Genomic DNA, 13,319 nt, shown 5'->3' with positions numbered 1-13,319 from the left:
CCTAGCTGTGTGGCTTTGGGCAAGCCACTTAACCTCATTGCCTTGGAAAATAAAAATAGAGAATGTTCATAAAATGGAATGGACTTCAGCTTTTCACCTTCATTGAAGCAGGTATGTTCTTCCCCAGACCCAACACGAGTGCCAGACCAGCTGTGAGTTCCTGAAGACCCTACAGACAGTCAAACAAGGAGACTGCCCACCCTCAACAAGAGCGTCCGGCTTTGCAGCGGCTTGTGTACAAAGCTGCAAGGTGGACCATGAATGCTCAGGAGACAGGAAATGCTGCTCCAATACCTGTGGACATACCTGCCAGGCCCCAGACCACAGGAACAGAGGTAAAAAAGCAGACACTTGGGAGCCCGTCATGCATGGATACCCAGGGGAAGGTAGGGTGGCTAATCGCCAAGGATACCATGCCAGAGTCAGAGCTTGAGAGCAAAGGAGGCAGGGGCATGGCGGGGAAAGATGGACTGTGAGGAGGCAGCAGCTATGAGCCCTGCTTCTCTACAGGGGCAGCCCACCTAAATCCCAAAACAATTTAGTATTTCTGCTCTCATTCTTAAGAAAAGTTTCATAATCTTAATTATGTTTTTGTTTCTTTCATTCAGTGACTACAAAGAATGTCCACTGGAAATTTTCATAAATGATTATTATCTTAGCAAAAGAAACAAAATTCCTGGGCATGCATCCTAAGGACATGGGTTTCATGGCAAGGGGAAGGTACTATGGCCCCTCCCCACTTCTGCAGGGATGGAGGTCAGCCTGGCTGCCTGCCACCAGCCTCACCAAACTCCCTGCCCCCCACCAGCCTCTCTGCCCCCCACCAACTCACTGCCAGCTACCAGTCTTGCTGCCCACCAGCCTTTCAGCCTGGGTTTCTCTTGCACTGAGCTGGTGCTGGGGCTCCCCCTAATCCACTGCCAGTGAAAGAGAAGGCTTTCCCAGCTGCTTTGTCTCTTAAATGCTGGAAAGAGTCTTGAACACGAAACCACTTTGAACTTCTTGATAAAATGCTCTGGGCTTTTTTTTTCTTCCTCCTTTAAATATCAGCACAGAAATGAGGCACAGTGGGTTATAGATGCCTTCACATGAATTTCTGCACAAACAGGTCAGGGACCAGTTGGTCATGGAGAACTATGAAGTCCTGGGCAGGCTTCCTTTCTTCTCTCTTCCTTCTCCTGCTTTGTCTTTCTCCTTTTTCTTCTTGCTTTCCCTTTCTCCCATCATTGTCTTTTTCTTTCATTCTTTCTCCTACATCCCTCTCTTCCTCCTTCTCTTGCTCCCTCTTTCTTCCTTTTTTCTCTCTTTCTCCAATTCTTTCTTCCTTCCTTCTTCCATCCTCCCCGTCCTTCATCCAATCTTTTCTTCTCTCCCATCTGTCTTTAATTCTTGGGGGTTTGGGGGGCAAGGCAATGGGGTTAAGTGGCTTGCCCGAGGCCACACAGCTAGGTCATTATTAAGTGCCTGAGGCTGAATTTGAACCCAGGTCCTCCTGACTCCAGGACTGGTGCTCTATCCACTGTGCCACCTAGCCACCCCCCCTCTTTAATTCTTTATTTTCTTCCTTCTTCCCTCCCTCCTTCCATTCTTTCCTTCCTTTCTCTTTTGTCCTCCCTCTTTCTTCCCTCCTTTTCCTTTCCTCTCCTCTCTGCCTCCCTTCCTCACTTTCTGTTTTCTCCCTCTATTCTCTCCTTTCCTTTCTCCTCTCTCCCTCCCTTCCTTCCTTCCTCCCTCCCTTCTCTCCTTCCTTCCTTTCCTTTCTGTCTGTATCTCTTTAACTTACTTCACTTCATTTCCAGGTGTCCCACTGAAGCCCAGAAAAGACCTGGCCATTCGAGAGAGATCTCGAGGAGCTGTCCAAGTCTCTTGGAAACCCAAGTCCAGTGTTTCCATAGAACCTGTGTTCTACATCCTACAGAGCAGGTGGCACTGGGGGCTTCACCCCAGTGAAGAGGAGACTACTGAATGGCAGGTGGTGGCTGTGGTAGGTCTCCCACTGGCTCTTCGCTTGACCTGCCAACATCCCTCTTAGCCAATTCTGTCATCACCTCCTCATCTGGAAAGGGGCAGAAAGGGCTTCTCCCTGGGAAGCTTTGGGGGCTTCGGCAGTACTTTGCATCTAGGAAACCTTGACTTTCAAAGGCAGGGAGCAGGCAGTGAATACCAGTCAGCACCTGCTGGGCAACTTTCTCCTCTTAGAGCATTCCCTAGGCCCAGGAGAGGGCTTTATGTCACCCCACTAGAATGGGCAGAGGCAAGAGGCCTTGAATCCAGGTCTTCCCAACTCTGAGGGCCTCTCTTTTTATTACACCTCACTTCTAATCTTTCTGACAGCCCCAGGAAAGCCTCTTCCTTCCTCCCACCATCAAAGCAGATCCACCCCCCCCCCACACACACACACTCTATCTTAGAGAATTCCCTAAGGCAATAGTCCAACCTCTTTTGGCAGAAGGGAAAACTGAGGCCCATAGGACTGAATTAATTTGCCCAGGGTCACAAAAGACATGACAGATCAAACACGAAGCTGGGACCTCTGGCTCCAGTTCCAGGGTGCTTCCCCTGCTTCAGGTGGCCTCTCTGCAGGGGAATACAAGGAACACCTGTCTCTTCCCTGGAGTCAATCTTATTTCACTAGATAAACCATAGTTCTACCAAGTAGGAAAAACTTTGATCATGGGCCCAATTGTGCTTTTGTCATCAAATGACCAGCCTGGCTTATCTCTGAGCATATTGTTGCCATGGTGGTGATGATGATGGTGGGTTTATTATTTGTTGTCTGTCCTTTCTTCTCTAAAAGAATCTTTCTGGTCCAGTGGCAAGATGGCCCTAAATGCAATGGGAGATCTTGGTCCCCATTAAGCTGAAGTCTTTAATAGATCCCAGTGTGATTAAGCTCAGAACCTCTCATCCCCAGACTGAAGGCCTTTGGTGACTTCAATCACTGTCTGAGACCAGAGGCCAAGTTCTAGTGAGGCTACAATCTGTATTGTGAAGATGGTTTTGTTAATCCTCTCCACCCCTCACACACACCTTATCTTGGAGTAGAGAAAGGGTTGAGGTGGTCAGGGAGCTGGAAGACCAGAATTCACATCCAGCCTCCAACATGAGCTGTAGGCTCCTGGCCAAGTCATTTCACCAGTCTGGTCTTAGTTTCCTCATCTGTAAGTGAACCTGATGACTTCACAATTACCTCCCAGCTCTAAGGAAGCACTGGTCCTATGAATTTCTGCACAGAATGGAAAGACACATTCTTAATTTGTAGTCCAGAGAAATTTGACAAGAGTTTTTCTTTTAAAAGGAAGAATCAAAAGGTTTCAACCTGCCTTGGTTATTTTCTCTTTGTGTGACCTTGGACAAATCATTTTTCCTCTAGGAGCCTCAGTTGCCACATTTGAAATATGTGGGTACAAAGAGGCAGGGATTGGACTAGTTGACTCCAAAGTCCCTCCCAGCTCTAAATCCAAGGTCCTGTGCTCCTCTAAAAAGGTTCCAACAAAAATCCATTTGGTTGAGAGTCCCAGGCAGTTGGGGATTTCCATTGGTTCACTTGTAAGGGGGTAAACCCCGACATTTGCACTGCCTCCAGGGAGACAGGGCTGGACATGAATGGCATCTCCACAAGCTAGTTAATAATGGAAATTAGAGGAAAGTTGGAAAGAAGTCTAAGGGAACGGAACATAGATCTGCTTCTTTGTCTTGTGACAAATTATGACCCTGACACTGAGCAATTGTGTCCCCCTGACCCTCCCAGAATTAGAAGAGAAGAAAGGAGGGAAGAAAGGAGGGGGGGGGCACAGGTGAAATTCTGAGAATCAAAGTTCAAAGAAATATCAGTAAATGGGGTCAATAGCCTCTCTCATGACCAGAAACCTCCAGTGAAGGCTCACAGGGTCTTTTCCTTTCATAAAAATAAATGAGGTGACAGGGCAAACTCTTGAGTTGTAGAGCTATTTAGCTTCTGCTTAACAATCAATAATATAGTCAGAATTGAGATTACATCATTTTAACCTTTTCTGAAACCCTTTCACCACAACCAAGACTGGTGATTTGAGATCACAAAAAATTCCCTGGCAAAGGGATTGTCTTTGGGTGATGGGAATGGCTAGTAGTTTAGATTGCTAAAATTTGACCTTTTGGGTTAATCATGTTTCTCAGAAAAGTGTGTGATGGGTGGGGTTACAAAGGTGGAAATAATTAGGTAAAGGTGGGCATCTGGGTAGCTCAGTGGATAGATCACATGGCCTATAGACAGAAAGATCTGAGTTAAAATCCAGTCTCGGAAACTTATACCTATTTGACCCTACGTGAGTTACTTCACCCTAATTGTCTCAGTTTCCTCAACTGTAAAACAAGCAGGAAAAGGAAATGGCAAATCAATCCAGTATCTTTGCCCCAGATTGGGGTAGCTAGATGGTGCAGTGGATAGAACACCAGCCCTGGAGGCAGGAGGACCTGAGTTCAGATTTGATCTCAGATACTTGATACTTTACTGGCTGTGTGATCCTGGGCAAGCCACTTCACCCTATGGCCTTGCAAACAAAGAGACAAACAAGAAAATCCCAGGGAGGATCACAAAGAGTCAAACATGACTGAACAGCAATTCAAGATAAAAGCTTGAACTTTAGGCAAGTTTCCAGGATATGGGTGAAGGGTGAAGTTTACAAAGGGCAGAAACCAAAAAAGATTAAATCTAAGTTGATTAAATCTTAACCCATTAGAATTCAAATCAATTTTCAATCTTATAGAAAGGGGGAAAAGGGGGGTGCAGTGTATAGAGAGCACTGGCCCTGAAGTCAAGAAGACCTGAGTTCTAATTTGACCACAGACACTTAATACTTAGCTGCGTGACCTTGGGCAAGTCACTTAACCCAACTGCCTTGCAAAAACAAAAAAAAAAGGGAAGGGAGTAAATTGAGGTCCAGAGGAATGAAGTGATTTGTTCAGGATAACATAGACAAGAAGTGGCAGACCCAGGATTCCAGATGTAGTCTTCTAACTCCAAATACATGGTCCTTTTCTGTACTTTACTGGATTTCTATTTCCTCATATGGAACCTAAAATGTTTGAACCAGGTGATGCTCAAAGTCCCTTCCAGCTCCAAATCTTATATTTTCCTTAACAAGTTCCCTAATGGGTATCCTCACTAATCTCTCACCTTCCCCCCCCACAAGAAAACAGCCTCAGTTTCCAATCTGGTCAAAAAGACCACCAGTTAGTCTGATTTAGCAGGTCTAGAAAAGCTGCAGCTTTTCCTCACTTTGCTTTGTTCGCCACAAACCACAGAGCATGGAGGAGAGCACCCACCTGGAGCACCTCAGCCCAAACAGATGGTACCAGTTCCGAGTGGCTGCAGTTAATAGCCATGGCACCCGGGGCTTCACCCCTCCAAGCAAACACTTCCAGTCTACCAGAGGTGAGCAAAGGCTAGGCCAGGCGCCAAATACCCTGGTGCCTGAAATTCCTCAATGAACCTAATCCTTCAGTTTAAGATATACATCTTGGTTTACCCCAGAGGCATAACTTTCTCCTGTTTTCAGTGTAAGGGGAGCAAGGAGGTAGGCATTTCCAGCAGATTGGCTGAGGAAGGTATTTAAATAGCAGCAATTGGAGAGGATGCCAGACCAGGAGTCCCCAAAGGTGCAAGTCCTCATTCATTTGCCCCTTGGTTTCCTCCAAATGATCTCGTTTCATTTCCAATCCCTTGCACTTTGCTGAGAGAATAAGTCTATCTTAATTGGGATCAGAGCTACTCTGTATGATCCAGTCACTCCCTTAGGTTATAGCTCCTTAATTTGTTTCTGCATGTCTTAATAACATCCTTCCTTCCCTTCCTTCCTTCCTTCCTTTCCCTTCACTCTGTCCACATAGAGCATCACATCCTTACCAGTGAGCACTCTTCCCGAAGGAACATCAATTTTGTTTGCTGAAACCAGGCAAGCTCTCTAGGGGTTTACAGGTCTCAAATCACTCAGGTTTTCATTGTTTGGCCAACAATAGGTCCCAGGTCAACCAACTGGGTCTTAATCTGGTTCCTAATTGACTTAAAGTGGATGTTAAATAGCAAATTGTTTCTATTTTTGACCAGAAACCCCGAGGGTCTTCCCCTTCCAGGTTGATTTTTTTTTTTAATTAAAGGCCATTTTTTGCTTCTTTTCTTTCTTAGTTTTAATCACTGAATAGGTATTGCCTCAGCCAAACTGAGACTTGATAAAGACTTTAATTTAGAAAGAATGGATTCACTGCATCATCCTGAACCGGATACGGACCCGGGACCCAGGTGGCTCTGGAGGAGTGAGGCGGGTGACTGCCCAGACCTTCCCTCCCTGTCTTTCTGATGCCATGGTCCTCTTGGAGAAAGAAGGACAAATAACAACATCACAGTTTGTTTGAATGAATGAATGTTTTAGGGAGAAGTCTTAAGAGGGAACAAAGGTTTATATCTAGAAGGGACCATAGACACCATCTAATCCCATGCCCTCATTCTACAGAGGAAACTTGGGTCAACAGAAGTTAAGAGAGCCAATAATCATTTATTAAGCGCCTGCCATTGGGATAACCACTGAGGTTAAGAAAGGCAAAAAAGGGGCAGCTAGGTGAAATTCCCTAGCTGTGTGACCTTGGGCAAGTCACTCTTAACCCCATTGCCTTAAATAAATAAAAAAAATTTTAAAAGTCAAAAGATGCTTCCTATCCAAAAAGAGCTCCACAAAGGATGGAGGAGATGGGGAAACAGTGGGATACTAACAAGACTAATACAGGATACACTGAAGGTAACCAAGAGAGGGTTGGCATTGAAGAGGAACCAGGAAAGGCTTCTCAGAGGTGAATTTTAACTGGAACTTGAAGAAGCCAGGAGATGGAGAAGAGGAGTAAGTTCTCAGACTGGGAAACTGAGGAAAGGGCAGGTTAACAGAGACCTTGAGAAGTCACAGAGGATTTTATGTCTGATACTGGAGGGAGTAGCAACCCACTGGAGTTTAGTGAATAGGAAGGCATGTAGTCAGACTGTTATAGGAAGATCAGTTTGAAAGATGAATTGAAGATATCTGGAGTGGGGAGAGCTTAGAGGCAGGCAGACCCAGCAAGGTATGAAGTAATGAGGCCTCCAACCAAGGTGAGAGGAAAGAAGGGATGTTTAAGAGATGTGGCAGAGGTGAAAATGACAGGTCTTGGTATCATATTGGACCTAGGATTGAGGAAAGATATGAGAAATCCAGGATGACTCCTAAACTGTGAGTCTGGGGGACGGGTAGTACCTCCCCAAAAGATGGGGGGCAGGAAGTTGGGGGAGACACCGTGAGTTCCATCTTGGACATGTTGAGTTTCAGATGTCTCCTGGACATCTAGGACAAGGTGTTTGAAAGGCATAGATTGGAGGTCAGCAGAGTGGTTGGGGCAGGAGACGGAGATATGAAAATTATCAGCAGAGGTGATTCACCAAGTAAAATAGTATAGCAGAAAAGAGCCCCAGGGGACACCCAAGGGGAGCAAGCATGACCTAATGAAGATGCAGCCGAGAAGATGGAGGAGCACATCAGACAATTGTTAGTTTACTCAAAAATATTAATAAAAATTAGGTGATCAAAGGCATCATAGAGTAGATTTGGCCATTCAGAAATCCTGGGTAAGCTGGGGGAGAACAGTTTCAGTGGAATGTGAAGGGCAGAAAACAGACTTCAAGAGTTAAGGGAAAAGAAACAATTCCAAGTAGATAAAGGTTTCTAATCTCTTGAAGTTCCCAAGTATGTGTTGTTTTGTTGAGATCTGGTGGTTTCTAACATGTCCTCAAAAGTAGGCCAAGGTTGACAATTTATAATTTGTGAAGTTTTTTTTTAATTTATTTTTATTAAAGATATTACTTGAGTTTTACAATTTTCCCCCATCTTGCTTCCCTCCCCCACCCCCCACGGAAAGCACTCTGTCAGTCTTTACTTTGTTTCTATGTTGTACCTTGCTCCAAATTGAGTGTGATGAGAGAGAAATCATATCCTTAAAGAGAAGTCTCAGAGGTAACAAGATCAGACAATAAGATATCTGGGTTTTTTTTCCTAAATTAAAGGGAATAGTCCTTGCACTTTGTTCAAATTCCACAGCTCCTTATTAATTTGTGAAGTTTTAAAATGATAGGTGGAAGAAACAATTTCACTGCATTCCCAGTAAAACCCTTGGAGAAACAAAGTCCTAGAACAGCAGGAATTGGTACCCTTGTTCCTTTTCTGACTTGTTTTGAGATAATGGTGGGGGTAAGGGGGGGAGGTCACCAGAGACTGAGACTAAGGTCAGAGAGACAGCATCAAACTGGATAAGCAACCCACCTTCCACTGGAAGGGGAGCTGACAGTACCTTGGCACCCTCAGCACCTTGCACCACCCCAAATCCTGACCCCCTCACCCTCATTCTTCCATCTGGAGTCTGAAATGGGAGTCAGAACCAGATTCATTCAGTCCCTGAGTCTTTTTAGTCATCCCAGAGGATTCACACTTGTGATGAAAGGGATTATTAGCACAGCTAGGATGCAGAATCAAAATGCTTGTTGATTGACTTACTGTCTGACCAAAAGGGGCTCATGTGTTGATTCTTTCTCTCCAATTGTCCTCCCTCCTGCCCCACCAAGCTCCTTTGCCTCCAGCGTCCCCCCAGAATCTCAGAAAAGACAATATCACCACCAACCACGATGGGACTCACAACATCATCATTTCCTGGGATCCCCCTTCTGAAGGGGCTCTAGCGGTCCATCACTACAGGGTCCTTTGGAGGCCCTGGACACCAGGAGCCCACATGTCTTCTTCTAAGATGAGGCGCCTAAGAGTCCCAGGGGTGAGGTTTTGAGTGTGAGGCTTGGACCTAGCTGATTCCAGGCTTCTTGGGAGGGAGAGAGAGAGAGTGTGTGTGTGCGTGTGTGTGTGTCCTTGTATGTGTCTTTGTGTGTATCTGCCTGTCCCTCCGTATGTGGAGGTGGGTGCCTGTGTGTGTGTGTGTGTGTGTCTATATCTGAGTGTGTGTCTCTCTGTGTGGAGATGTGTAGGTGTCTATGTGGGAGGGATGTCTCTATGGGGAGGGGGTGCATGGGGTATGGCAGGGTCTTTAGTTATATGTAAGAATGGATGGATTTCTTAGAGACAGCTGGGTGGTCCAGTGGATAGAGCATTAAACCTGGAGTCAAGAGGATCTGAGTTCAAATCTGACCTCAGACAACTCCTGGCTGTGTGACCCTGGACAAGTCACTAATCCTATTTGCCTCAGTCTCCTCATCTGTAAAATGAACTGGAGGAGATGGCAAACCACTCTAGTGTCTTTGGCAAGAAATCCCAAATGCAATCATGAAGAGTTGGCCATGCCTATAAAATGACTAAACCACAACAAAATGGCCAGCAGTTCTGTACCACATAAAAGTTTGTAAAGCCTCTTAAAGGGCCTTCTTCTGGGGCGGCTAGGTGGTGCAGTGGATAAAGCACCAGCCCTGGAGTCAGGAGTACCTGGGTTCAAATCCGGTCTCAGACACTTAATAATTACCTAGCCGTGTGGCCTTGGGCAAGCCACTTAACCCCCTTTGCCTTGCAAAAAAACTAAAAAAAAAAAGGCCTTCTTCAATCATTTGCAGAAGAAATGGAGATATTAGTAACAATCAGCAACTCATACCACATTCCTACCATGCACCAGGCTTGTTACTGGTTTGTGACTTCCCAATGAGAAAGGGCCCTCCACCAATACAGATAACAGCTCCTCTGTGACTTGCATGGCCTGAGACCCTGAGAGACGCAATGAAAGAAACCCAGGTCTGCAGGGTTCTGCTACTGGACCATTATTCATTTCACTGACTCATAAGGAATGGGTGTTGAAATAAGTTCAAACGGGGAAATCTTGGGGGAACATCATGGTCAGTCCTATGGGTCAGCAAGATTATTTTGAAGATGTCTTGACATGTCTATTATAGGCAAAACCTAAAGTGCAACTAGGTGGACTTGAAGCTGGCACCAGCTACCGGATACAAGTGCAGACCATCACCTTCTGGGGCCAGAAACATCTCAAGAGCCCCAAGTCTCAGCTGCTCCTTGCCACGCCACCAAGAGGTAAGCCTGAGAATCTGGAGTGGCCAGCCAAGGGACAGTGGTAAATCGGGGTGAGCCTGCTAAGGATCCTGACTGCTCTTAGAAACTGGCCTGAGTGGTCAAGGAGGAAGTGTGGCCTGAGTTAGCTTTGAGGTCAGAATAACAGAAGTCATTGGGAAGAGAAGAGAGAGGGAAAGAGAGAGAAGAGCAGCATGAAGGTGACCTGTTTCGGGGGGGGGGGTCTCTGCTTGGAATCCTGGGGGTTTGTGAGTAGGAGCAGTGAGTGTGTACAGAAAAGAGAAAAGAGAGAGGGGTTGGAATTGTGAGTCAGATGAAAGGATTCAGGATGAAATTAGAATTGATATCAGCAAGAATTTTGTGTGATTTGGGAGAGGGGGAGATAAGGTGGGAGAGGGAGACACAGACACAGAATATAACGTAGGGGTCCAGGCTCTATTATAGGTTCTAATGCCCCTTCCCCTATGCCCTCTTACCAGTGTAAAAGAACAAACTCCTCCTTCTTCAATGAATGTCTTTTTCACAGGATGTGATCACAAATAATGAGGTTTTAGTCAGTTGATCAATCAATCAATATTTCTTATGCACCTCTTTTGTGCTAGGCCTCACACTTAGTACTAGAAATACAAAAAGAAGAAAAAGCCAGTCCCTGCCCTCAAGAAACTCCCAGTCTAATGGGGAGACTGCATGTAACATCAAGCTCTGTATAGGATTATTGAAATAACCAATAGAAGGGAAGGTTTCCAATACTAACACCCTATGATCCTTTTATGAAATATGAATGAATGACTGAAAAACATCCTTAGCACTCAGACATTACTAAGGCTTGAAAATTCAATTACAAAAATCAGGACAGCCTCTGCCCTCAAGTTGCTTACATTCTAGTAGGAGAATGTAACCCAGGTAAGGCAGTGGTGGCTGGGGAAAGTCACAGGAATGGACTCATCAGTTAATCAGTGGATTCTTCCTTGGCAGGACCAGAGGGAGGTTGATTTGTTACCTGTTCTCTGAGCTGGTGGTAGAAAGGGATGGGAGGGAAAAGGATGTGCCTAGGCTAAAGTTGGCATTGTGTGGGAGGTACCCAGAGCATTTCAGCATCTCCGGATTGTACCCAATCCAACCAGGTATGGCCTTGAGCCAGCTCTGATGGGAGTCAATTGTTGCTTTACTTATTTACAACCAGCCTCTCTTCCCTTGGGGGAGGGAAGAGGAAGGGGGGGTGGGACGGGAAGGGCTCGCTTGAAGGAGAAGGGAAATATACTCTAGAGACCCTGGTTCTGGGGCAGACTCCACATCTGAGCTCTTCTTTCTCCAGAGGTTTCAAATGAGTTACCTACATCCCAGGAAGGGCCTGCCCTGAGGGTATCATCAACTACAGAGTGATCTACAAGTAAAGGCTCCCTGGAGGAGAGTGGAAGGTAAGTCAAGCAGTGTACCATGAAGTCACCTAGATTGGGTTAGACAAGCTAGGGGGTCCCTCTTGACTTTATTTCCAAGATCCTATGATCCTCCCCAATGTTTGTCCAGGGGTTCTATTCACACATACCCCACCCCTGGTGTGTCATGGAGGGCACTCTAAATAGCAACTTTTTTTTCTGCTCCTGTTGAGTTGACCCAGGGACCATGGTCCCAGGGACAATGACTGTTTCTGCTTTCAGAGGACCAGCCTGGCTAGGGAGAGGGCCTAGTTACAACAGGCTGGTCCCTGGGGGCTGCATTCTCTGGCTTCAGAAACTGATTTTCTCCATAATCTATTTCAAATCCCAAATTTCTAAAAGCACAGAGGATTAAAGAGAGAAACATCTATCCACAAGTCAGTCAAAAAGCTTTTACTAGGCCATCTAAGTCACTGTACTGGAGCTGGGAATACCAAGAGAGACAAAAATAGTGTTTGCCCTCAAGTATTAGATAATCATCCATCTATCCATTCACTCATCCATCCATCCACTCATCCATCTATCCATCCATCCATCCATCCATTCATCTATCCATCCTCCCATTTACCTACCCATCTATCCATTCATCCATTCATTCAACAAATATTTGAGCCCCTGAAGATAAGGTGCTTTGGCACTCTGAATCAAAGCTACAAATGCATACATAATGCTTTCACATTCCCTTTCTAGCCGGTCCAAGAGGACCTGGTGCTTACCTGTTATCCTGGGACCCCATCTTGTATGACATCAACTACATGACATCAGTCAGATAAGCCTTGGTGCAGGTCGATGCTCAATTTCACCAAAGCCCAGCTTTGGAAGGAACCTCAGTGACAATCTACCAGGTGAAGATGCTCCCTTAGACCACACCTGACAAGTGGGCATCCAGCCTCCACCTGAAGATGAACCATGATCCCGCCACCTCCAGAGGGCAGCTCCTTCTATGTGGACAGTTCTTGTTTCTCCCTTCTACTAAGGAACCAAGTTAGAACCAGGCTTGTTCCCTTCCAGTGGATAGTTCCTTAAATATTTAGAATCATAAGATGATGGTGTAGAAGGTAGAGCTTTGGAGAACCTTAGTAGTCATCCCAGGTCAACCTCCCAATTTTACAGTTGAGGAAAAAGAGACCTACAGAGTCACAAGTGGTGGCGCCAGGATTTGGACTCAGATTCTCTAAATTCAACATTCTTTCCACTGAATCATCCTGCCTTCTTCACTGTTGTCATCTCCAAGTCTCCTCTTCCCAAGCTAACTAGTTCATCCTAATATGGCATGGTCATTCTCCAAAGTATCAATCCAAGAATGCACAGGATAAACTCTGGGTAAGATTTGTACTTCACTTGGCTCACCCATTTTATAAGTGGGAAAACTGAGGATCATACAAAAGAAATAACTTATTCAAAGATACACAGGATGGTGGTAGTAGTGGAATTAGACCTTTTGTCTTATGACTCCCAAATCAGAGCTAGGGTTTCTCGGTCTCACCCTTGTCCCTCATCTTTGAAGTCATTAAGCTTGGCTTTGGATATTATCAACTTGGCCCTTTTGATTCCTGGAGGCTGCTTCCTTTTAAGTCTCAATGATCCCTTCTCTTCCAACATTTCCCCTTCCAAAACAAGGTCTAAAAATAATCTAAATAATGTTAACTACTCAACTCATTTATATAACAAAATATTGGAATTTCAAATGGTTTCAAATAGAATATCAGCACCATGAAAGTGAAGAATTGTGTGTATGTTTGCATTCCCAATACTAACTTAGAGTCTGGCACATATTATGTGATTAATAAATGCTTGCTGAATGAATCTCTCATGA

The 13,319-nt window shown here is 45.3% G+C and overlaps 1 protein-coding gene across 1 annotated transcript; it reads left to right on the top strand.

Moving 5' to 3' along the window:
- Positions 1 to 750: 750 nt before the first annotated feature.
- Positions 751 to 10,551, top strand: LOC141492080 (anosmin-1-like). Its single transcript, XM_074192712.1, has 6 exons — positions 751 to 874; positions 1,800 to 1,984; positions 5,284 to 5,413; positions 8,615 to 8,817; positions 9,935 to 10,070; positions 10,547 to 10,551. The coding sequence occupies exons 1-6, from the start codon at positions 751 to 753 to the stop codon at positions 10,549 to 10,551; spliced, it is 783 nt and encodes a 260-aa protein (XP_074048813.1).
- The last annotated feature ends 2,768 nt before the right edge of the window (positions 10,552 to 13,319 follow it).

Source organism: Macrotis lagotis, chromosome 6, assembly GCF_037893015.1.
Source record: "Macrotis lagotis isolate mMagLag1 chromosome 6, bilby.v1.9.chrom.fasta, whole genome shotgun sequence".
Classification (NCBI taxonomy): Eukaryota; Metazoa; Chordata; class Mammalia; order Peramelemorphia; family Peramelidae; genus Macrotis; species Macrotis lagotis.
This window is presented reverse-complemented; position numbering and strand designations above follow the sequence as displayed.

Excerpts from the sequence above, each read along its gene's own strand:
- LOC141492080 (XM_074192712.1), top strand. The coding sequence starts at position 751 with ATGGAGGTCAGCCTGGCTGCCTGCCACCAGCCTCACCAAACTCCCTGC. Across the intron at positions 1,985-5,283 it reads AATGGCAGGTGGTGGCTGTG|AGCATGGAGGAGAGCACCCA; the intron begins GTAGGTCTCCCA and ends CACAAACCACAG. Across the intron at positions 8,818-9,934 it reads GGCGCCTAAGAGTCCCAGGG|GCAAAACCTAAAGTGCAACT; the intron begins GTGAGGTTTTGA and ends TGTCTATTATAG.